The sequence below is a fragment of the Micropterus dolomieu genome, linkage group LG21 (genome assembly GCF_021292245.1).
Source record: "Micropterus dolomieu isolate WLL.071019.BEF.003 ecotype Adirondacks linkage group LG21, ASM2129224v1, whole genome shotgun sequence".
Classification (NCBI taxonomy): Eukaryota; Metazoa; Chordata; class Actinopteri; order Centrarchiformes; family Centrarchidae; genus Micropterus; species Micropterus dolomieu.
In genome coordinates this window covers 34750647-34775748 of record NC_060170.1, presented here as the reverse complement: position 1 = coordinate 34775748, position 25102 = coordinate 34750647, and the positions used below count along the sequence as shown (strand labels likewise).

Below are 25102 nucleotides of genomic sequence, written 5' to 3'. Positions count from 1 at the left end.
TTCTACATGTGAGCATAAAAACACAGAAGAAAGATGCTAGGCTGATATCAGCTCTTAGTATTTGAGTGTTTTTATGTAACTGTTAATCTTTCAGATCAATTTGAGAAGTGCCTATGAGTACAAAGTCCTAACAGTTCCTAACGATTCATCTACCAAGCCCTAAAAGTTCCTAACGATTTATCCACCAAGTCCTAACAGTTCCTAACGATTCATCTACCAAGTCCTAACAGGTCCTAACGATTTATCCACCAAGTCCTAACAGTTTCAAGCAATTTACCCACCAAGTCCTAACAGTTCCTAACAATTCATCTACCAAGTCCTAACAGTTCCTAATGATTTATCCACCAAGTCCTAACAGTTCCTAACGATTTACCCACCAAGTCCTAAAAGTTTCAAGCAATTTACCCACCAAGTCCTAACAGTTCCTAATTATTTTTCAAACAAAGACACACAACGACGAAATATGTGTTGTCGTGGCCGAGTGGTTAAGGCGATGGACTTGAAATCCATTGGGGTTTCCCCGCGCAGGTTCGAATCCTGCCGACAACGAGTATATGTTTACACACCTCCAGCAATTACTCTCACAGTAATTGTGTTTCATAGACATTTCTACATGTGAGCATAAAAAAACCGAAGAAAGATGCTAGGCTGTTATCAGCTCTTAGTATTTGAGTGTTTTTATGTAACTGTGAATCTTTCAGATCAATTTGAGAAGTGCCTATGAGTACCAAGTCCTAACAGTTCCTAACGATTCATCTACCAAGTCCTAACAGTTCCTAACGATTTATCCACCAAGTCCTAACAGTTCCTAACGATTCATCTACCAAGTCCTAACAGTTCCTAACGATTTATCCACCAAGTCCTAACAGTTTCAAGAAATTTACCCACCAAGTCCTAACAGTTCCTAAGGATTCATCTACCAAGTCCTAACAGTTCCTAACGATTTATCCACCAAGTCCTAACAGTTCCTAACGATTCATCTACCAAGTCCTAACAGTTTCAAGCAATTTACCCACCAAGTCCTAACAGTTCCTAACAATTCATCTACCAAGTCCTAACAGTTCCTAATGATTCATCCACCAAGTCCTAAAAGTTCCTAACGATTTATCCACCAATTCCTAACAGTTCCTAACGATTCATCCACCAAGTCCTAACAGTTTCAAGCAATTTACTCACCAAGTCCTAACAGTTTCAAGCAATTTACCCACCAAGTCCTAACAGTTCCTAATTATTTTTCAAACAAAGACACACAATGATGAAATACGTGTTGTCGTGGCCGAGTGGTTAAGGCGATGGACTTGAAATCCATTGGGGTTTCCCCGCGCAGGTTCGAATCCTGCCGACAACGAGTATATGTTTACACACCTTCAGCAATTACTCTCACAGTAATTGTGTTTCATAGACATTTCTACATGTGAGCATAAAAACACAGAAGAAAGATGCTAGGCTGATATCAGCTCTTAGTATTTGAGTGTTTTTATGTAACTGTGAATCTTTCAGATCAATTTGAGAATTGCCTATGAGTACCAAGTCCTAACAGTTCCTAACGATTCATCTACCAAGCCCTAAAAGTTCCTAACGATTCATCTACCAAGCCCTAACAGTTCCTAACGATTCATCTACCAAGTCCTAACAGTTCCTAAGGATTCATCTACCAAGTCCTAACAGTTCCTAACGATTTATCCACCAAGTCCTAACAGTTCCTAACGATTCATCTACCAAGCCCTAAAAGTTCCTAACGATTCATCTACCAAGCCCTAAAAGTTTCAAGCAATTTACCCACCAAGTCCTAACAGTTTCAAGCGATATACCCACCAAGTCCTAACAGTTCCTTATGATATGCACATTTTACTGCACTATTACTACACTATCTGACAACTTGTTAGCTTCAGATTGACATCACGTATTCTGTATTACACACAGCTATAATGAAAGATGTGTTGTCGTGGCCGAGTGGTTAAGGCGATGGACTTGAAATCCATTAGGGTTTCCCTACGTAGGTTGGAATCCTGACGACAACGCGTAAAGTTGTTTACACACATCTAGAAATTACTCTGACAGTAATCTATGTTTCACAGACATTTCTAGATGTGAGCATAAAAACACAGAAGAAAGATGCTAGCCTGATTTCAGCTCTTAGTATGTGGGTGTTTTTATGTAACTGTTAATCTCTCAGATCAATTTGAGAAGAGCCTATGAGTACCAAGTCCTAACAGTTCCTAACGATTCATCTACCAAGTCCTAACAGTTTAAAGCAATTTACCCACCAAGTCCTAACAGTTCCTAACGATTCATCTACCAAGTCCTAACAGTTCCTAAGGATTTATCCACCAAGTCCTAAAAGTTCCTAACGATTCATCTACCAAGTCCTAACAGTTCCTAACGATTTATCCACCAAGTCCTAACAGTTTCAAGCAATTTACCCACCAAGTCCTAACAGTTTCAAGCGATATACCCACCAAGTCCTAACAGTTCCTAATTATTTTTCAAACAAAGACACACAACGACGAACTACGTGTTGTCGTGGCCGAGTGGTTAAGGCGATGGACTAGAAATCCATTGGGGTTTCCCCGCACAGGGTCGAATCCTGCCGACAACGACTAAATGTTTACACACATCTATAAATTACTCTGACAGTAATCTGTGTTTCACAGACATTTCTATATGTGAGCATAAAAACACAGAAGAAAGATGCTAGCCTGATTTCAGCTCTTAGTATGTGGGTGTTTTTATGTAACTGTGAATCTCTCAGATCAATTTGAGAAGAGCCTATGAGTACCAAGTCCTAACAGTTCCTAACGATTCATCCACCAAGTCCTAAAAGTTTCAAGCAATTTACCCACCAAGTCCTAACAGTTTCAAGCGATATACCCACCAAGTCCTAACAGTTCCTAATTATTTTTCAAACAAAGACACACAACGACAAAATACGTGTTGTCGTGGCCGAGTGGTTAAGGCGATGGACTAGAAATCCATTGGGGTTTCCCCACGCAGGTTCGAATCCTGCCGACAACGACTATATGTTTACACACCTCCAGCAATTACTCTCACAGTAATTGTGTTTCATAGACATTTCTACATGTGAGCATAAAAACACAGAAGAAAGATGCTACGCTGATATCAGCTCTTAGTATTTGAGTGTTTTTATGTAACTGTGAATCTTTCAGATCAATTTGAGAAGTGCCTATGAGTACCAAGTCCTAACAGTTCCTAACGATTCATCAACCAAGTCCTAAAAGTTCCTAACGATTCATCAACCAAGCCCTAAAAGTTCCTAACGATTCATCTACCAAGCCCTAAAAGTTCCTAACAATTTATCCACCAATTCCTAACAGTTCCTAACAATTCATCTACCAAGTCCTAACAGTTCCTAACGATATATCCACCAAGTCCTAACAGTTCCTAACGATTCATCTACCAAGTCATAACAGTTCCTAATGATATATCCACCAAGTCTTAACAGTTCCTAACAATTTATCCACCAATTCCTAGCAGTTCCTTACCATTTATCCACCAAGTCCTAACAGTTCCTAACGATTCATCTACCAAGTCCTAACAGTTTCAAGCTATATACCCACCAAGTCCTAACAGTTCCTTATGATATGCACATTTTACTGCACTATTTGTCTGACAACTTTTTAGCTACAGATTGACATCACGTATGTCAATACGTTCTGTATTCCACACAGCAATGATGAAATCCGTGTTGTCGTGGCCGAGTGGTTAAGGCGGTTTCCCCGCGCATGTTCAAATCCTGCTGACAACGAGTATATGTTTACACACCTCCGGCAATTACTCTCACAGTAATTGTGTTTCATAGACATTTCTACATGTGAGCAAAAAAACACAGAAGAAAGATGCTAAGCTGATTTCAGCTCTTAGTATGTGTTTGTTTTTATGTAACTGTGGATCTTTCAGATCAATTTGAGAAGAGCCTATGATCATGTTTTATCTTGTCTGGTGCAGTGTGGGGGTTTTCGAATGCTGCTTGAACATTTACAATCTAACAACGTCAGATAAAATATATCATTTTACTGCAGAACAAGTACTGCTAACATGAGCTAACTAGCAACAACGCAATGTACAGCTGAGGCTGATGGCAATGTCAACAGTTCGGTAGGTATTTGGTCATAAAGTAAAGCATTGGACACATTAACATGTTGAACTGATGATGGTACTGTGAAAAGTCAGTTCATACTGAGACGAACATGAATGTCTGAACCACATTCCATCTCAATCAATGCAACAGCTGCTGAGATGTTTCAGTACAATACAAATATTAACCTCATGGTGGCGCTAGAGGAGAAGTCAGTATGATTCATCCTCTGGGGAATATGAAGGTCTGTACAACGCACAAAGTAGTTGAGACATTTCAGGGTGAATCAAAGTGGTGTCCCAATCAACCAACACATTCTAACTCCCAACTCGTCATATATTGTTGGTTGGTCAAGACATCTTGGTGTCGCCTTTTAACGCCCTGGGTACCCTTTAGCATTGTTTTTGCATGTGTAGGGCTCTGCAGTCTAGTTAGCAGGAATAAATATGCAACGTCTGGTTAGACTTTCAAAACAAAACAAGTTGTTCACCTTGTCAAATGTCGCAGTATTGTTAGCTACTTGGTTACGTTAAGGAAAAGATCATGGTTTGGATTAAAATAACTAAGATACTTAGTAAGTTAAGTCCGAAACACCTCCCTAATTGGACTTTTTTGTCCTACACCTGCTTTTAGGAGTAATTTATGGGTACTATAACAGGTATCCCCAGGTCATGAATGAGTCAATTGCTTAGCTAAATTAGGCAAATGTGACAGTCAGGGACTCTCCAAATCTCTAGGTTAACCTCTCTGCCTGCTTGTCGACTGACTGACGCAGCTGAGTTGATAATGATGCACTGTACATTTTTGTTTCATTGCAGACAGACTGACTGCCTCCATGACTGACTGTTGCATGTGGCTGACACTTTATCTCCTCGGTCTGGCTCAGTAAACCACGCTATGTAAGTCTTCATCAGTCTCCAAAACTTCTTCATCACACCTGAACCTGGCTCACAACTATTCTTGAACACTTTAGTGTTCAAAAATGTTGCTACAGGCCTTCCCTCAGTGCTTTAAACTATGACGCTAATAAGCAACGACTGTGACGACTGTGAGTATGAACGTGTTGAACTAAGCTACATTGCCACCCTCAGAGCTGGTAGCATGGCTGGAATAAAGTAACTTAAAGAATGTGAGTAACATTCAGATCTATCAAAATTGAGCATATAGCACAACTGTTCTCTGACATGCAAACTATATTCCCCAAACATTTTCGGACCTCATGTCTTTAGAGTGTCACGTTGAGTTGTGCAACATGTTATATTTTGATGGACGTGTAGTGAAGCTCCCGCTGGTGTGCACACCTCACTGTGTTAGACATCAGAAGTAAAGAGACTGTTTGTACCTGTTAGTGAGAGGGCCAACAAACGGGTTGATGAGCAGCTGGACGAGAGCTTTAGAGGCAAACAACAAACCAACACGAACATTTTCCTCCTCCAGAAACGAACTGTCCTGAAGACAGGAGGACTCCTGCAAGAGGGAGGAGAACATATTATGTCACCTGTAATGACTGATCGGTCCTTGTCAGGTAAATGTTAGCCTCCACCTACTGTAGCATTAGTAGTCTCGTTGATCTGTAGGTCTGTGACCCAGCTGGTCTGGTCTGTCGGCTCGGTGCCAGAGGTTGGTTCAGTCCGGATCTCCTGCAGACTGAAGGTTGTGTTGTCGAACAGAGACACCAGAGGAGAGAAGGTGGGAGGAGACGGCCGGGGGCTCTGCTCTGACTGTGTACCCAGGACTGGTGCACTATAGCTGGGCTGAGGGCGGGGGGTCTGGATGTTTAACCTGGGGGAGGGCACTGTGCCAAAGCGTGGTGCACTGAGGCTGGGCAGAGAGAGCATGGAAGGCTGGGCAGTCTGGGGCTCTGGACTTGGATGCTCAATGGCGTAGAGGAACGTCGGGATGATCGGCACTGGATGAAGAAGATTAATCTATTGATTCCCTCACTGGTGGCTTGATTACAATAAAGTTAACAACATAAACATATTTACATTGTGAACAAATTTGTCTTTACAAGCCAGTTTGTAAACAGTGTCTCTGGGAACGAGGATGTTTCAGTCAACTTGTGGTTCAAACCTTTGTTACAGGAAGAACGATGGAAATACGAACCCACTGGATGGGAGGTGATCTTCCTTGCACCTTCCATCCAGTTGGTTCTTCTTGCACACTGCCTTATATACCGGGAGTATTGCACCTTTTTGCCGGCTCGCTGCGCAGTATAAAAGGTATGGAGCCGAAAAGACGGGCAATATTTGATCCGCCTCTGAGCAGGGAACGTTGTTAGTGACAGAGACGGAACACCAGCCTGCCGGTGTTGTGTTACACATAACACATAGTTGTGGGATTATGCCGGAAAGTTTCTTCAGTACGACAAATACACAGCAAATGTTGCATATTAGCAGACATTCTCTCTGCGTTTACTGTGGGGTGTCTGTATGAAAGCGGCTGTAGTCTCACTGCAGGAATTTAACCTGTAACCTGGGCCTTCCCATGAACTGAAGAACCTTTGGTGCTAAATTCTGCCTTGTGTGTGTGAGGTATTTTTTAACACACTACGCCTACAGTTGTTTGACAGACATTATGGAAGAAGTTGCTTTAGTCAGTCAGAGGAGTGAGAGAGGAGTCTGCAGGATGTAAAGCAGTCATTTTTCTTTTAGAGAAAGTATAATATGGTCTGAGTGCTGCTCTGCCACTTTGTGGAAAACACAGCTGATGACTGGAAATGTTGAGGGTTTAGCTCAACACACATTCTGCTTTGTTAATATTGTGTTGCGTATATAAACAAGCTGGTGCATACCCACAAGTATACATGCACAATTTACCAGCATATGCTTTCAAACAATGCTAAGTTAGATGTGATTGACCAGCCGCAGTCTGCAGTTGGATCTTGGCTTTAGCATCATCTCCTGAGCAGAACCCGCATTTTTCTAAATCAGGGATTCATCCATAAACCAGAGGAAAACTTTAAGAGCAGCTGAGTGACTGAAATGTGCAACACATTCTCACTCCCAACCATCTGCCTAACTATCTGGATAGAATCTCAAAATAAAACTAGCGGTTAACATTGTGAACCATCATAATTTGGTTAGGTTTAGAAAACGACTGTGGTTTGGGTTAAAAGAAGTACGTGACTCGTGTGTAGTTAGGTTACGTTACTCACTCTTAATACAACCTGAAGCTTGACCATGTGTCCCTATGTAATGACCCCGAAGTAAGAACGGGTTTAAATGTCAGAATTTGTTGAGATGAATGATTCATCATAACAGGAGTGAAAATAAACTTAAATGAGATGAGTTTACTTTCAGAACAATCAGTGTGTTTCAAGGTTTTTGGATATTTTTGATAGCAGTAAAGTGATCTGTAAAACGTCTATTAGCTCCACCTGCAAAAAATGCTCATTATTTCAGATGAAGATGAAAGAAATATGACTAAATATGAGACTAGAAGTTAAGGTTGATGGTTTAATGGCTTTCTTATACAGGTTGGTGATTTCCTAACAATGTCCAAATAGTCTTGAAAATAATTATTTAACTTAGTGCTAATTATGGGTTAAAACTGTGCACCAGTTGAACACTGTCTCAGTTTCCCCTTTAATTCATACCAAATGACAGCATTATGTACTGGAAGCTTCTGGGAAATTATTAGCAAATTACAGACTTATTTGGCTTCTAAATATTTATTTTATATCCAAAGGAAGCGGATTAGTGAGACAAGATTTATTCATTCATTCATTAGAGAGGAAAAAAATGACTGAAATAAGCTAAAAACAGCAGATAAGCACATCAGAGGAGAAAAGAGCAGAGAAAAGGGGAGGAGATTTAATCTGAGAAGAGACCGAAGGAGACAACTGTGAACTGAGACTGCAGGCTTTAAAGTTCGAGGTCAGCAGGTCGTGTGCGTGGTTGACCTCTACATTCAGCTGTGAGTCTAACTGCAAACGACAGCTTTGACCTCCAGGTTTTTAGTTGCGTCACTAATCTGTTTCTGAGACTTCAAGAAGGAAGAACAGAAGAGGACGATGGGTTGATGAATAAACTCTGAATCAAGAGGGAACCTCCGGGTCTGAAAAGAGCCTTAAACCTGCGTCCTCTCTAGCAGCCAGCAGCGGCTGCAGAAAGAAGTGTGATTGTATAGAAGACTCTGAGAAAATGTTTCTACTTCTCAGCTGATTTATTCCCTCAGTAAACACTTTCCTGATGAGTTTATGTTCTCAGTCGCTAGTTTCAAGTCTTCTTCAACACAGCATGATGTTCATTTAGTAAATTATGGTCCCATTTAGAGGAACAGAGACCAGGAAGCAGGGGAGGCTTTAGGGCGGGGCTACAAGCTGATTGACAAGTCAAGACCCCTTGGCGAAACTTTTTAACAACCCTGGGTACTCTTTAGCATCATTTTGGGTGTGTAGGGCTCCGCGATCAAGTTTGCAAGAATAAATCTGCAATGTCCGGATAGTCTTTGAAGAGCAATTTGGTAAGGTATAGACGAAGATCAAGGTGTGGGTTAAAATAAAGTTACTTATGTGATTTATCTCCAATCGATGTTGACATTTTGTTTCATAAGGGAAACAAACAGCAGTCTCTTGGATGAAAGATCGGTTTCTGGCCCACCCCATCCATCTCCTTACTTACTTTTGTATTAAATATCCTGCAGCGTTCATAAATTAGGGGCTTAGCCCAGTGCATTACAAACTGACGCCAACGGGTCTTGACCATGTGTCCATATGTGACAACTCGGGAATGAGAATTTCTTGGTCGTTCAGGATAGAAGCGACTCGTATCCGTACAGGCTTAGGTGTGAACACACCACACGGCCAAATGTATGTGGACGCCATGTCTAACAGTGACTCTGTGTTCATTAACCTGCTGCACCTTTTCCTCCAGATGTTGAAGCAGCTGCAGGGATTAAATCTGTTAAAACCATGTATCTCTGAAACATCAGTGTTTAAGAACTTTTCAGCTTCATGACTCTGTGCGGCTTTTTTGTAGATAAACTTTAGGTTTTTAACGGTTCATTTATCCCATAAAGAAACTTCTCAAACCAACAAATTTGGAGATACATGTGTTTCAGTGGGCAGTCTTCCAAACTACTAAATATAGATTTTTTTTCTGATCTGACAACAGGATGGCGTTTGTTTCTAATTGGACGCCTCTGTGGAGAAGGTCCAGATTTGAGTTTGGTTTCAGGTTCAAGCCTTCAGCTTCAGACTCTGATGATCTGCCAGGCTGGCTGTGTTATTGCTGTATTGTCCATTTATTGTGTGTTTGTGTACTCACCAACCACAGTGAGCAGCATGTTGTCGAGCAGCAGAGCGACACACACCACCACCAGGACGAGTCTGGGAGAACCTCGACTCTGATGGAGCCACGCCATGTCTACACAAACACACAAACAGTTTGTTTTTAGCATTTCTCATGTTTTGCAAGTTGCAAGTTGGTTTTGTCTGCAGCTACAGATGATCCGCACTGACCCTCATCTCTACAAATATTACACAAAATACTACAGATAACCATGAAAGACGCAGATATTATTTTATTAAAGCAAAAAATATAATAATTTCAAATAGTTTAACACATTTAAATGTACGCGTACTGTGGTTTAAGTATGCAGGTATAATATTCACCATCTTAAGGGGCTTTCACACCTGAAAGTACACACAAAGGTCCGAACCAGAGTTCATCTTTTGATACACGAAATGACTTGACATGACATGATTGGTTGAACAGTTCCACGGGGAGCTTTGACCAGAATGAATGAATGAGGAATGTACAGATGTCGTTCTGCAGCACCAACTTAACTCGCAACACATTCTCATCTCAGTGCCAATTAAACGTTGGGCAAACATCAGGCCTATATCGTTGGCGGTGTTTCAGAATAACACCGGCAGGAAAGTGGTGGTGGTGGACCAGTGGATAAGACACATTACCTTTGTGAGAGACCTGGGTTCAAGTCCACTGTGACACACCAATGTGTTCCTGAGCAAGACGCTTAACCCCTCGTTGCTCCAGAGTTGTGCGACCTCTGACATATATAGCAATTGGAAGTCGCTTTGGATAAAAGTGTCAGCTAAATTAATGATTGCCAGCAATCCGTCTGCACCTGCGTTTGAGGAGAGACCATAATTGGATCCTTTTTTCAATGCATTTCTCCGTGCATTCGTTTGTTTCTGGTTTACACGGGAACCACCGACTTCCTGTGAATAGTCTGAAAGTCTGACACTAAAAACAAACCGAAACCATGGTTCAGTTTGATCCGGACCGAGACTACCTCTTTTTATCGGACCAAATTTCATCCGTTTGGTCCGGACCAGGGGAGGTTTCACACCTGTAATTTTGGTCCGGATCAAACAGAAAAGTCCGAAAATCCGGACCAAACGAGGTAGGTGTGAAAGCCCCCTTAATTTAGTGTGTAGCACAGACAGTTCTCATCTCAGGGCGTCCAATACCAACGCTTTCAGAAAAAGTGACAAAACGTTGTTATTTAAAGCCAAAGTTACCCTTCAGCGTCTCTATGAGATGCACCGGGTGCGTCTCGCTTCCAGATGTGTCTGTATGAAACGCTCTGGGACATCTCCTACAGACCGGAAGTACCAGCTAGCTAGCTACGTTCGTGTTAAAGGTGTTGACAGCCACCCGAAGCCCCCCTACCCTTACCACAACCATCAGAAATGTACCTAAACCTAAGTCACTGACTTTATGCATGTTTAATGAGTCTTTTGTGTTGCTGGGACGTAGCAAACAATGGCGTTTCATACGGATAATACTTACGCTTTGTCACGCTGTATGAAAGTGTCAGTTTTGACGCATCGAGATGAGAACGTGTTGGTTAGCATTAGCTAACATTCAGTCAGAGGGGACATTTTACTGTAGAACAAGTACAGCTTACATTACGTTATCAGCAGTAAACAGCTGAGGCTGATGGGAATGTCATTAGTTCTGCCGGTATTTGGTCATAAAGAAACAAAGTGTTGGACACATTTTAAAATTTAACATAACATGTTATAACATAAATAGACTTGATATTAATTATTTGTTTTGTAGGTTTCTTTGCTGAACCCTGTTTTTACCTGCTACGACCTCATTTCCTCTCTGGATCAAACTGATTTTATGTGATTAAACAGTTGATTATTCTCTGATTCACGGTCAGCATGAGGACTGCTGCTCAGTAAAAGGCGCCCGGTGGAGAAATGTTTTAATACGCTCGTCCCTGTTTTGTTGGTATCACACAAGGATGAAGGTCAAACACGTTCCTGCTGCTGCCCACTGATTGGTGGAGGTAAAGGTAATGCGTCAACAATGGCAGAGAATCAAGAAACAAGGTTTTGGCTCAGTGAAACAGACGGTGTGTTCTGGTGAGAATGTAAACAGAAACATTTGCATTCATATTAACCAACAAACAGACGTTCCAGCTGTAAAAGATGTGTTTGTTATTTAGCTTCATGATGTTTCTGTGCTGCACTAAAGAACCTGAGAGCTCCTTCATATCACAGCTGATCTTTAATAAAACAGATATTAGTCTGAGCCGGCACACTCGTCCTGTCCTCAGCTGTTAACGTAAGGTTTGGTGTCTGATCTGGAGTCTGCCTGTCTGGACTTTGGTCAGAGCTGACTCCAGTCCTTATGCTAAGCTAGGCTAACCGTGTACTGTGTCAGTACTGTGTACTGTGTGTACTGAGTCCAGCTCTGAAACTCATTATAAATTTGTGTATTTTCCTGTTTCACAGTTGTTTCTTAACCGTGTTGCAGAGTGGGAGTCACAACCAGCAGCACGTCACTGACCAGTTGGTGGCGCTAACAAGCAACTGATTGTTTGTCAACCAAAAGAGAAGAAGAAGAAGAAGAAGAAGAGATTTAACCATTTTCAGCCACGCCATCACAGCGCCATCATCAGGTCAACATGTTAATGTGTCCAACACTTTGCTTTATGACCATTTACCCTGTACTGCTAATTACCTAAGCATGCTAACAAGCTAAACAGGTTAAACATTACACCTGCTCAACGTCAACATGTTAGCATTTAGCTCAAAGCAGCTCTGTTTCTCAGTACAGCTTCACAGAGCTGCTAGCTAGAGGTCAAAGGTATTTTTTTATTATTATTATTATATATTATATATATATTATTATTATTTATTGTACAAATTTTTGCGTTCATGATTTTATTTAGGGATTTTAAAAGTATACATGGTTTAATTTTCAGCGCTCCGTTTTAGCTAACAAGTGAAGCGTCTCACTTCTATTCAATCTTTGTTGAGAGTTGCACATGTGCAGTACCCAGGTGGGGCGGCTCCCGACAAGCAAGGTAACCACGGCTTCGTTTCAGCCGAAACACGGGTTTCAGAACCTGGTCTGGAGCGAACCGTTTCAGAGAGGCGAGTTATTAATCTGTAACACATTTATCTTTCATAGCGTTTTAACTGAGCTCTGTCTCCACATCACAGGAACAGCTTCATGTCCTCCGACCTTATTAGCCACACTAGCCGCTAGGCGAGCATCATGCTGCGTGTTACGTAGTGACGCAGATTACAGATTACAGATTACAGAGGCTGTGTTCAGTTCAGGAGCAGAGTTTAAAATGCACAAAAAAGAAATATGACCTGTGTGTTTTATCTCGTGCGATCACTGGTCAGGACACAGCGTGGTTAGATTTCTGACTGTCTGTCTGCTCTGACTGCTGATTGGTTTAGAGGCTGTTTCCTGCCTCACTAACACAGTTACCTGACACACACACACACACACCGTGTGTTACTATCTCTGTGGGGACGTCTCATTGACATAATGTGTTGGCTAAACTTAAACCTGATTCTTACCCGAACCCTGAAACCAGGTCGTGACCCCCAAAAAGGCCCTTTAAACCTGCAGGGTTCAGCATTGTGGCCTCTACAAAGCTGGTCGGACCCCACAAGCGTAATGGGCTCCTGATTCTGGGCCCCACAAAGTGAGTTAAAGACACACACACCTCCTGTTATTCTCCTATCTCTGTCCATCTTGTTTGTTTCACCCAAACCTCCCCCCTCTCTCCCTTTGTCTCCCTCTCTTTCCCTAATTCTGACCGCCCTCTTGCCCCCTACCCCCTCTCTCCATCTCCCCCTTTCTCCTTCTCTCTTTCCCTCCATCTCCCTCTCTCCCTTCCTCACTCTTTCCCTCTCTCTCTCTTTGTCTCCCTCTCTTTCCCCTTTCCCCTCTACCTCTCTTTTTCTCCCTCTCTCTCTCTGCCTCTCTCCCCCTTTCTCCTTTTCTCCCCCCCCCTCCCTCTTCCTCCCACACCTCCCCCCTCTCTCTGTCTTTGTCTCCCGCTCTCCCCCTTTCTCCTTCTCCCCCCCCCTCCCACTCCTTCCCACACCTCCCACCTCTCCCTCTTTTTCTCCCCCTCTCTTTTTCTGCCTCTCACTCTTTCTACCTCTCTCCCCCTTTCTCCATCTCTCCCCCCTCTCCCTCCCACTCCTTCCCACACCTCCCCCCTCTCCCTCTTTATCTCCCCCTCTCTTTTTCTGCCTCTCACTCTCTCTACCTCTCTCCCCCTTTCTCCTTCTCTCTCTCCCCCTCTCCATCTCCCTCCCACTCCTTCCCACACCTCCCCCCTCTCCCTCTTTATCTCCCCCTCTCTTTTTCTGCCTCTCACTCTCTCTACCTCTCTCCCCCTTTCTCCATCTCTCTCCCCACCTCTCCCTCTTTGTCTCCCTCTCTTTCCCCCTTCCCCTCTACCTCTCTTTTCTCCCTCTCTCTCTCTGCCTCTCTCCCCCTTTCTCCTTTTCTCTCCCCCCCTCCCTCTTCCTCCCACACCTCCCCCCTCTCTCTGTCTATGTCTCCCTCTCTCCCTCTTCTCTAGTCTCTCTATCACAAGTAAAAAGTAAACGCAGGCTGCAGCTGCTGACAGAGCAACAGGTGACAATCAGTGATCGATACTTGAGCTGAAGCAACATATAATCAATACGCATCTATCTGTCAAACAGCTGCAGACACAATAAATTATCAATTCAAAAATAAACAAATAAAAACACAAGATAAGAAATAAAATGAGAATATATGAAAAATAAATCAGACATTTTGAAAAAACATAAGCTACAAAGAACAGATACATTTAAATCCAGAAAAAATTTAAATTAAAATACGAAATCAATGAAATATTACAAATTAAATTAAATGTACTTACATATTTATATACATAAATAAAATACATCTTAACAGCTCGGAGAATAAAAGCTCGGGTGCAACAAAACAGCTGAAATAAAACTCAGCATATAAAAGAATGTAACCATAAATAAAAAATAGTTCCACTAAAAACACAACAAAATTTAAACCTAAAATGTATCGTTTACAAAATAAAAGCTCAACTAAATCCAACAAAACAGAAACAGGAAACCTGACGGAGTCACGTCGACTGATTGATCCGAACTACAAGTCACATTAAGGAAACAGACAGACAGGTGGCTCCTACCTGGACCACTGATGCTCTTGTTCTTGTTCTTGCAGCTGCTGACGGACCGACTATATATCTGACCTGAGGGGAGGAGAGACGAAACGAGGAATCAAGGAGGCAAGGAGGGAGGACTGAAGGACGTGATGAGGAGGAGGAGGAGGAGGAGAAGGAGGTTTCTTTTATTCTGATCATGATAAAAACAGACAATATGGAGACGCACACACATCTACACGCCGACAACGCAAATGATACACCCTCTGACCTGTGTGCATGTGTGTGTGCATGTGTGTGTGTGCGTGTGTGTGCGTGTGTGTGTGTGCGTGTGTGTGCGTGTGTGTGTGTGCGTGTGTGTGCGTGTGTGTGTGTATGTGTGTGTGCGTGCGTGTGTGTGTGTGTGTGTGCGTGCGCAAGTGTGTGTGCATGCGTGTGCGTGTGCAGATGAGGGTGTGTCAGTAATTGTGAGCATCTGCTGTCCTTTTATTGAAGCCCTGGAACAACCTGCAGGCTGCAGACCTTATCACACACACACATCTACACACACACAGGTCTGTTTACACTGCTGCTCTCTCTTGTATGACGTGCTTCATGTATGTTTGTCCTGCTCATACGTGTGGTCAGTCACACTCCACAGACAATCAATCAAAAAACAGAACACTGAGTGAAATACAGATTAAAGTTTATATGTGATTATGTGTGTGTGTGTGTTGGTTCTGGACCCGACCTGCCTGTCTTCACGTCACTGCTGATCATTTCCCAAATCACCCGTCAGTCGTTACAGACTTCCTTCCTGCTGGTTTCAGGGCAGGGAGATAATATCCGGGCAGCTCTAAGAGTCCACCTGCACCTGTGGGGAAAATAAAAAACCAACAACATTGTGTGCGTTTATTAAAGGAAATGGACGTAGCCGCCGTGACGTCACCCGTTGGTTTGTGGACTACTCTTCTGAAGCCTCAAGTTTGCCAGTTTTGCTGTCTCCATCTTGGTTTCATGCAACCAGCAGCACCGGACGTGACCATATCTGGACAACACGGTGGAGCTAGCTGGCTTGGTTAGCTAGGTGCATCTGTAATTCACGTTAACTGTGACTCCTGATGAGCTTTTTCAGCTGCGCTGGTTAAATGTACGAAGAGCAGCGGATACGAGTCGCCTCCATCCTGCTTGACAGGTCACCATGGTAGCGACCTGTCAATCAGCTTGTAGCCACGCCCTAAAGCCTCCCCTGCTTCCTGGTCTCTGTTCCTCTAAATGGGACCATAATTTACTAAATGAACATCATGCTGTGTTGAAGAAGACTTGAAACTAGCGACTGAGACCATAAACTCATCAGGAAAGTGTTTACTGAGGGAATAAATCAGCTCAGCTGACAAGTAGAAACATTTTTGTAGATGACTTAAAGTACATCACGACTTGTTCTTATTTTAACCCAAACCACGGTCTTTTCTCAAACCTAACCAAACTACCACCATCTGACAGTATTTGCCACATGTTAAACAACATAAGACGTGGTGGTCCAGTGGATAGCACTGCCCCACTGCAAGAAGGTCATAGTTCAAACCCCGGTCGTTTCGCCCTTTCTGTGTGAAGTTTACATGTTCTCCCCGTGGGTTTCCTCCAGTGCTCCGGTTTCCCCCACAATCAAAAACTCCTTGTCCGGCCCTTCAAACGCCCATAGTTGCCTATGAATGGTCAGTGAAACTCATTAATATTAATACGTCCTGACTGCAGGAAGAAAAGGAGGCATATTCTGATGGAAAAGCTACGACGTGACGCTGACGTTCCTTTTGGTGAAGCTGAAGTTGTTTGGTGGGTAAAAAACGCACTTTCATGCAACGCTTGTACCCCGGAGGAAAGGGGGCCCCGGAGCTCCACCCCTTTATAACCGATCTGCAGGAAGGGGCCTCCCTCCTAGTGAGTCACTGGCTGGAGGGGGACACACAGACGGGATGACCCAGGTACTGATCTGGATTCCCCCGTTTGAAAAGAGAGTAAACCAAATGCATTCCGCTTGTGTTAAAACATTTATTTAGGCTACACAAACAATCCTCTCACTTAACGAGGCTGCCGATGAGTTAAAAGAAATGACTTGTTGTAAATGACATAAAATATTTCCATAATGTGTTTTTACAAGCAGCGCATCACATCCACACGCTGGCGCACAGTGTTTGGTTCGATATGGCAACGAACATCTGATAACAATAGGCAATATGTGAAACTATGCTCAGCTATCTGCTCGACTGACGCACTGAAAACGGCATCACTTTAAATGTAATTTGTCCTCCTGTTCACCTTATTTATGAAAATAAATTGCACTGCATGCAAGTATTAATTAATAAGATTCATATTTGGGGCATTCTTTTGCAGAAACAGATATCTCCGTTTGTGTTTAGTATCCTCAATCATGGATCTTTTTGTACGCTGCAAATGATCTGAAATTGTGTGTTTTTGCACACTTCAGTGAAAGTCAATCAAACGGGTGTTTTTTATTCAGAAAGGCTTTAAGCCTGTAATACTCAGAGGTAATATTTGGATTTATTTTACACAATAGGCCCATTCATTTCAAACCGTTTCATCCTTCTGCCATGTGAGTTGCTGTTTCTCCAACAGGGAATCCAGTACCGAGGGGATTTAACATTACAGAGCTTCAGGACAGACAGATAGCTTTACTTTTTGCTAAAGCGCTGAGTGCAGCTAACTTTAAATGTCTGCATCTGTACTATTAGCTGGGCTGCTGGTGGCCCTATTAGCTGACTCCGGCCCCGGGGTTCCAAGAGCCAAACCTGGCTAGAAAACCACCCCGGTACTGTATTCCCTCTCATCAAACTGGCCTCTCGGTCTCGGAGGATCCTTGGAGGATTGCTGCTGTGTTCACTCGGCAGGAGCTGGAACCACTCATGTGTAACGCACATTCAACGCTATTGTCTACTGCAAACGTCAATCAATATTTGAGACAAGTCCCTCCCTAGCTTTGTGTTTTAACAGGAAACACATACATATACGAAAGCAAATAGCACTCCAGTTGACATTTCATGGGAACTTTAAATGTTCCATATTATGCAAAATGCACTTTTTCATGTCTCTCAACATAACTGCAACTCTGTGATTTACAGAGTTTTCTGATGGACAGAGTTTGGACAGATGGAAGAGTTTTACTTGTTGCTAACGCTACAGGCACCGCTAGCTGCTGCTAACGCTAGCTACTGCTAACGCTAGCTACTGTTATCAGCTGGCTCTGAACCAGCGGCCCAAAGCTTTTGTATGTTTTAAAATGCGTTTTTCTCCCCCCGGTTATACTTCTATACACATGCGTGGTAATAGACCCTTAAATCAGTGGAACTACACGATTGGCTTTATATGTTTCCCGCCTCGGCTGTTAAAAGCAGACGATTGGCTTTCTAGAAGGAGGGGCGGGATAACTGCCATCTTTGGCCTTGTGGGCTTTCCCTATAGAGTTGTACTGTGGATTCTTTAAGTGGCGTGTCTCCTCTATAAAACGAATCTGCTGCAGCCACTAGGCCTGCTGTACTCTGAGAAGTTGGCCAATCAGAAAAAAGTGGGCTTTTTATGGGAGGGGGGCCTTAAAGAGACAGGAGCTTAAACTGAGTGTTTAGACAGAGGTGAAAAGAGGCGCTGAAGAAACGGACAGGACGGGCACAATAATTTGTTTTTAAACTTTAAAGCATGTAAACATTTTCTAATAGAATCCCTAAATACAAGTATGAACCTGAAAAAGAGCACAGTATGGGACCTTTAACTTATGATGCTAATCCTTTTTTACTTTTACATAACAAAAACTTTGAATGCAGGACTTTTACTTATAACAGAGTGTTTGTACACTGTGGTATTACTACTCTGACACATATTTAGAAAGTCACCTCAGCAACACGAGCCAGGGATCTGTTTTTACTTCAGGTTTAAGAAATAGTACTTGTAGTCTTGTAAACATCAAAACACATCCAGAAGAGATGAAATGAACCTTTCCTCTGTGACATCTGTGTCGTGTTTCCTTCAGTCGCTTACACTTAACACTTTAACACAACTTTACTCACACATCAAGACCCACATTTCCTCCGAAGGTTTTGCTTTTACGGCCTCCTTCTTCATCCTGAGGACACGAGGTAGCTGTCCACCTGTGTCCTGGACAGCTGTGATTGGCCGAGACACCTGTCAATCAAACAGACAAACACACCTGGGCATATTCTTCTCTTTTTGAATCCCTGGCATCTCTTGAGTGGAAGAAGGCTTGTGTTGGATTTCTGTGATCGGAGACGCTGAGCTGAGATTATTCTTTACCTGTTTGCATCGTCATGAAACGGATTCACTTCTGTCTGTTAATCAGCTTTAATCACCTGTAAACACTCGCACATCCGCCGCCGGACAGAGTCGGGTTCAGCTCTAATGAGTCTTTGTGGTAACATTTCAAACCACATAAAGTAAAACCACACACACACACACACTGCTGCTCCTCAGACAGCTCTACCTGTCTCCAGGTGTGTTTTAATCTCTCTGTGGTCTCTGCGGTGTCACGTATCAAACGTCCCGCCTCACCTGAGGCTGCAGGGCTTCCAGGAAGGAAGCGAAGGCGGCGCTGTCTCTGCCGACTGATGCGGTCGAGCTTCAAACGCACCTTCAAGACTTCTGAGAAAAAGGGAGCTGAAAGAGGACGGATCAGAGGGGAGGGGACAGGTATAAAAAACAAGCGCACCTGAAGGCAGCAGGAATCAGACCCAGCAGAGAGGATCAGACCTGATACCTGACTAAACAGGGCTGGTTTTAGACGCAGATTCTGCAGGAATTCAAGAGCTACAGGACAGAAATTTATTTTCTTTTTCTAATAACCTGATCAATACGCTTTTTAAAGAGCCCGCTCAGAGAGAATTAAAGCGGTGAAGTTAATCAAATCTGCAGTCGGGTTTCTCGCAGGTCTGATCAATCCGTCGGAGAGACAAAAGATACAAGGAGGATCCAGTAGCTGATAGTTGATAGAGGAGTGATTGACCGATCGATCGGAAGATGTGGGTGTGGCGTAGCGTCCTGTGCGTGTCTCTGGTCTGCGGTCTGGCTCTGGACTCCAACACCATCAAATCCTCCAAAGAGACGATCAAGAGCTCCAAGCCGCCGGCGGTAAGAGAAAAAATACTTCACTGTAGTATTTCTACCTCTCCTCCAGCAACAGGGACATGTTGTACTTCTTACTGCACTACATCCATCTGATTATTGTTTACCTAGTAATTAGAGGGGTGTACAGTATGTAAATATATATATATTTATATATTTATGTAAAAATATCACAAATTGCTGGGCTGCCATTTGTGGTATTTTTAGGTTTTGTAATATCATGAAAGAAGTAGTAGCAACAGTAGTTTTAGTACTTTCTTTGAGAAAAGCGGCACTAATATCAGTAGCAGGTAGGTCTGGGCAATAAAACAATAATAATAATTATCGCCATATAATTTTCAATAACAAAATAACAAATGTTCAATAAATATTTAATTTAATTCATCTGAATAAAGAACAAATCAGCACTTAATTTTTCTTTTAAGATATTTATTTTGTTTAGGAAAATAGATTTTACTTAATTTTACTTGCGCATATTTTATTGTAATAGTTCTAAATGTTCTGCCTCTGATCTGTGAAGTGATCCACTGTTTGGCATCAAGCGTTTGTTCTGACCAGAAGGACAACTTTAAAACCAAAATTAACTTTCACTCAGGAGCAAAAATCAGCCTTTAAAGCTGAAAATAATTATCAATATCGAATGATGTTAAATGTTTTATCTTGATAACGTTTTTGGCCGTATCGCCCCACCTTATTAGCTGGAGTATGATTATCAACAGTACTATTAGTATTTTAACAGCTGAAGTGGTATTAGCTACTGGTATCAATAGCTGTAGCAAGTGTAGTATTAATAGTGGTAGTATAAAGTACTAATATCAGTAGAAATATCTTTAGAATATGCCAGCACTTTACTTTAGAATCCAGGGAAACCTCTGATGTTAGCTGTTAGCCTGCTGCTAGCTGTTAGCCTGCTGCTAGGTGTTAACCTGCTGCTAGGTGTTACCTTTTGTTAACTGCCTGCTGCTAGTTGTTAGCCTGCTGCTAGCTGTTAGCCTGCTGTTAGCTGTTAGCCTGCAGTGAGCTGTTACCTTGTGTTAACTGCCTGCTGCTAGTTGTTAGCCTGATGCTAGCTGTTAGCCTGCTGTTAGGTGTTAACCTGCTGCTAGGTGTTACCTTTTGTTAACTGCCTGCTGCTAGTTGTTAGCCTGCTGCTAGGTGTTAACCTGCTGCTAGGTGTTACCTTTTGTTAACTGCCTGCTGCTAGTTGTTAGCCTGCTGCTAGCTGTTAGCCTGCTGTTAGCTGTTAACCTGCAGTGAGCTGTTACCTTGTGTTAACTGCCTGCTGCTAGTTGTTAGCCTGCTGCTAGCTGTTAGCCTGCTGCTAGGTGTTAACCTGCTGCTAGGTGTTACCTTTTGTTAACTGCCTGCTGCTAGCTGTTAGCCTGCTGCTAGCTGTTAGCATGCTTCTAGATGTTAACCTGCTGCTAGGTGTTACCTTTTGTTAACTGCCTGCTGCGAGCTGTTAGCCTGCTGCTAGCTGTTAGCCTGCTGCTAACACTGTTGAAGTACTGAATAAATAATTTGAAGCACGATTTAGTGATCTGAGGTCATCACTATCAATTCTTTATAAGTGAATTATTAATTCAACACTGGGCACGTTAAACGCAGTACAATCAGTACATTTAGTGAACTTTAATCATACTTTTTGTAGTACTTTAACATCTAACCATGACCATCCTGGCGACCAGGTGGAGCATCCAGCACAGCGCCAGACGGAGGTCAACTCCAATCAGGGACAAACACCTGCGTGTTCTACACCTGACTGCTCCGTACCTCAGGTGAGTGACGGGCAGGTAGAAGTGAACTCAGTCTACCTGCTTTAAACCAAACGTTTGTCTCGGAGATGTGAGACCCACTGCCTGTTTTTTCAGACTACCATTTCCATTGGTCATAAATTAACTTTCAATCTCACGGCGATTTTTTAGCTGGATGTGTCCACTAATCAGAGGGGAGCATGCAGTAACCGAGCTCAGAGACTGGCGGCCCAGGACCGACAGGCGGACCGACAGGCGGACCGACAGGTGGACCGACAGGTGGACGAACAGAGCAACACTGGCGGCTTCAACAGGACAAAGGGTGAGTGGTCAGAAGACAACTACAAGTCCCAGAGTGCACTGCTGTGTGGGAAACATCAAATAAGAAAGTTCCGGGCCCAATGGTGGAAAGCAGAGCCAAAATAATAAATAAAGATAAAAATAAATAAATAATAAATTATTTTTTTTAAGTAATAAAAACAAACAATTAAAATAAACAATAAATAATTGGAGTCGGAGCTGATCGATGTTGAACAGCAGGTACTTTTAGAGAAATTACGAAAACGCAGAAACAAGAGAAGGTGTCGGAGGAGACGGTCTGTGCGACCACCGAACCGGTTAAGGCAGAGGTAGAGGGACGAGCAGGAAATGCAGCCGACCAATCACAGCTCTAGTGGTCTGTGTCGCCGCCACGTGTAGTTACATTAGCGTCAGGCTCTGGCGTAGATTCGACATAGGAGTATAAACTGGCCTTTACTCAGAACTTAGAATATCAGAATGAGTGGAAACTGGTGGAAAGTACATTTACTCAAGTACTGTACTATGTGAGGTACTTGCATTTTATGCTACGTACATGTGTCTTGTACTTCTTATAGTAGTTGTTTTGCAGAATACTTTTACTTGAGTATATTTGTAGTAGTGAAACACTGACAGGGAACATTTTACTGCAACGTGGGTAATTTTACTTTCATACTGTAAGTACATTTAGCTGATAATACTCATGTACTTTTACTGAGGTAAGGTTTTGAATGCAGGCTTTTCTTCATAGTGGAGTATTTTCACAGTGTGGTATTAGTACTTTTAGTGATGTAACGTCTGCATCTGTCTTCCAGCTGCGGAGATGGCGAGCTGCGTGCGGTCCGGCGACTGCGAGGCGGGTCTGTGCTGCGTCCGGTACCTGACCAGTAAACGGTGCCAGAGGATCCCGGTGGAGGGCGAGGCCTGTCTGCTGCGGGGCTCCAGCAAGCTCAAGAGGAAGCTGGGCCGCTGCGACTGCGACGCGGGGCTGTTCTGCGCCGCCATCAGCCGGGCGGAGTCGGGCAAACCCAAGGGCCAGGGTGTGTGTCGGCCCCACCAGGGACAGGGACAGAGGAAAACAAGGCATTCTGGGAAGAAGAGGAGGACGGCGGAGAGAAGCTGCTGATGGATTCATCACAAACTCTGTAGCGTTAGTGCAGTTTGTAGTCCTGCTGAGTCCTCCGGCGGCCATGTTTGAAGGCTGGTCCCTGGCTTCCTTGACGGTCTGTTGTTGTCTCCCCTGAGAGATGGACTTTGTACTCCAGGAGAGCGCATCAGTGGTTCCCAAACTGAGGTCCGGGGCCCTTTGTAGAAGTATCCACTCCATCACTGTAATTTTAGTAAATAAAAGTCACTAGAGTATATTAAAATAAAAAGACTGTCGTGGATCATTAAATCTCCGTACTTCTGTCTCTATATTGTAAAGCTTTGCACAAAGATCGTCCGGAGTTTTTGATTTGTGTGTCCTTCTCATTCTGACACAAATTCATCACACGAGTCAGGCACCAAATATCTCTTCAGCCGATACTTCACCTGAAGGAGAAACCAATAAATACTGGAACATCAAATACAAAGTGTAGTGTTAGTTTAATATTAATATATGTACAGGTCCCTCATTATTTGGATAGTCTGCCTACAGATATTTAAACAGTTGATTAGTTGAGATTCAACAGTTTAACCGTTTCACAAATACAGCCGTGATATGACACCACTGTGGTTAAGGTCTGATTGGGCTAATGTTCATTATGATTTCAGAAAACAGTACAGCTCAGCACAAGTAGGCAACAGTATAAACTCCAGTCGGACTAAACAGCCGTTCAATTTCGTAAAATCGTTCATTAAATTATTGTGCAAGAAACCTGCTCTGCATGGTGGTCAGTCTGTGATGTGTTAATGCTCAGTATAATCATAAACTTTCAGGCAGAACAACGAGTTCAACGTGTCAGAAGTTTGCTGATTGGGTCGTCACTTTGTGCTGTGAAGGGGCTCAGATGAGGGTGTGACGACACACTCGGGTCACCAGAACAAGACGAGAAGATATTTGAACAGTTGTTTGAGTAAATATTTGATGCTGACATATATCAGTGGGGGGGTCCTCCCCCACAAGACTTTGAGCTTTAAACACTTAATTCTGCACCAACATATGGAGGAAATGTCTTTATTTCTATGAAGGGAAACAAAATTAAGGTGGCAGGTGACAAATCAGAATATAAAAACATAACAGAATATAATGTAGTGATCGGCTTTGGATTTGTTTCTTCTATATTTCAGTTGCATCGCAGGTTTTCTTATTGTTTCATTTGTTATTCAACTGTTTTTCAGAATATTTTTAACTAAAGCGTTCAAAAAGTGACATTCAGACTCGTCCCCAGTGAAAAAGACACCTGTCTGTCAATGCTTTTAAATGTCCCGCCCCATCCAGGCTGCGATTGGTCGGTTTACCAAAACTGGCTGCAGACAGAGATCAGCAGGCAGGTGAGCGTCACGTGGCGCCCAGAGAACCAGGGGCGAGCTCAAAACGTTTTGCACCGGGTTGCAACGTTTTCTGATTGAACATGTTTCCTTGCAACGTTCTGCAGCGGGTTTCGAGGTGTGTTTGCTCCCGTCTGGTGGGCGTGTCTCAGGTGTTACCCAATTAGCTGCGACAAGTTTGTAAGGCAGGAAAACGCTTGCGTTCACAGCAGGGTGTTCAGGGAACCATTCACGTTCACTCTGCCTGTTTTACGTGTAACGTCCACTTGACGGCGCACTAGAACAAATGAAGCGCCACGAAGCTTCATCTCGCCATCACTAGTTTTTATTTATGTAAAAAGAGAAACGTGACAATTAAAAATATAAGACAACGGAAAACTTGGCCACAAACAAACTGTGTCAACAAGTTATTAAAGTTACTGACGGGTGCAAACTTAGCGGTCATTTAATCATCGGTAGGGTGAATTCAGGTTGAGTGGGACACTTGAGCTTATGGGTACTGTACAGGGTTAATTTTGTAAGTCAATCACAACAATTGTTATTGTGTTGTTGTTGAATGTCTTTTGGTTATGAAACAGAGGTTGTGATTGGACAAGTGGAGGGAAGAGAGAATGGCAGTGGACGTTGAGGAATATAAAGGACAGGAACCTACGCAGGGCATGAACACCCTGAAACTGACTACAAAGGCATCAGGTAACTAACTTACATTAATAAACTGAAGACATTTTGCCTTTAGGCTACGGTTGGACAATAAAACAATAACAATAATTATCAAAATATAATTTCTTTTCAATAACAATATGACAAATGTTCAATAAATGTTTGATTGAATTCCCTTAAATCAAACACATATTAGGACTTATTTTTTGTATTAAGATGTTTATTTTGTAGAGGAAAAGGGGCCGAAAAAGGCTTTTACTTAATTTTACTCGCGCATATTTGTTGATTTTATCACAAT

General features: G+C 42.8%; 1 protein-coding gene and 5 non-coding genes across 6 annotated transcripts in view; 5 read left to right on the top strand and 1 right to left on the bottom strand.

Moving 5' to 3' along the window:
- LOC123960359 (chromaffin granule amine transporter) overlaps window positions 1-9463 on the bottom strand; it is a 27572-nt gene extending 18109 nt beyond the window's left edge. Inside the window, exons 1-3 of the mRNA XM_046035040.1 lie at window positions 9367-9463; window positions 5644-6005; window positions 5439-5563 (exon numbers count right to left, since the gene is read on the bottom strand). Coding sequence (XP_045890996.1) covers window positions 5439-5563; window positions 5644-6005; window positions 9367-9463 — 584 coding nt within the window. The remainder of the gene's footprint in view (window positions 1-5438; window positions 5564-5643; window positions 6006-9366) is intronic.
- trnas-uga lies at window positions 468-549 on the top strand. The gene has a single exon. It is a non-coding gene; the product is annotated as a tRNA-Ser (tRNA).
- Window positions 1267-1348, top strand: trnas-uga. Its single transcript has one exon. It is a non-coding gene; the product is annotated as a tRNA-Ser (tRNA).
- Window positions 1940-2021, top strand: trnas-uga. The gene has a single exon. It is a non-coding gene; the product is annotated as a tRNA-Ser (tRNA).
- trnas-aga lies at window positions 2518-2599 on the top strand. Its single transcript has one exon. It is a non-coding gene; the product is annotated as a tRNA-Ser (tRNA).
- On the top strand, window positions 2934-3015 carry trnas-aga. The gene has a single exon. It is a non-coding gene; the product is annotated as a tRNA-Ser (tRNA).
- Window positions 9464-25102: the final 15639 nt, after the last annotated feature.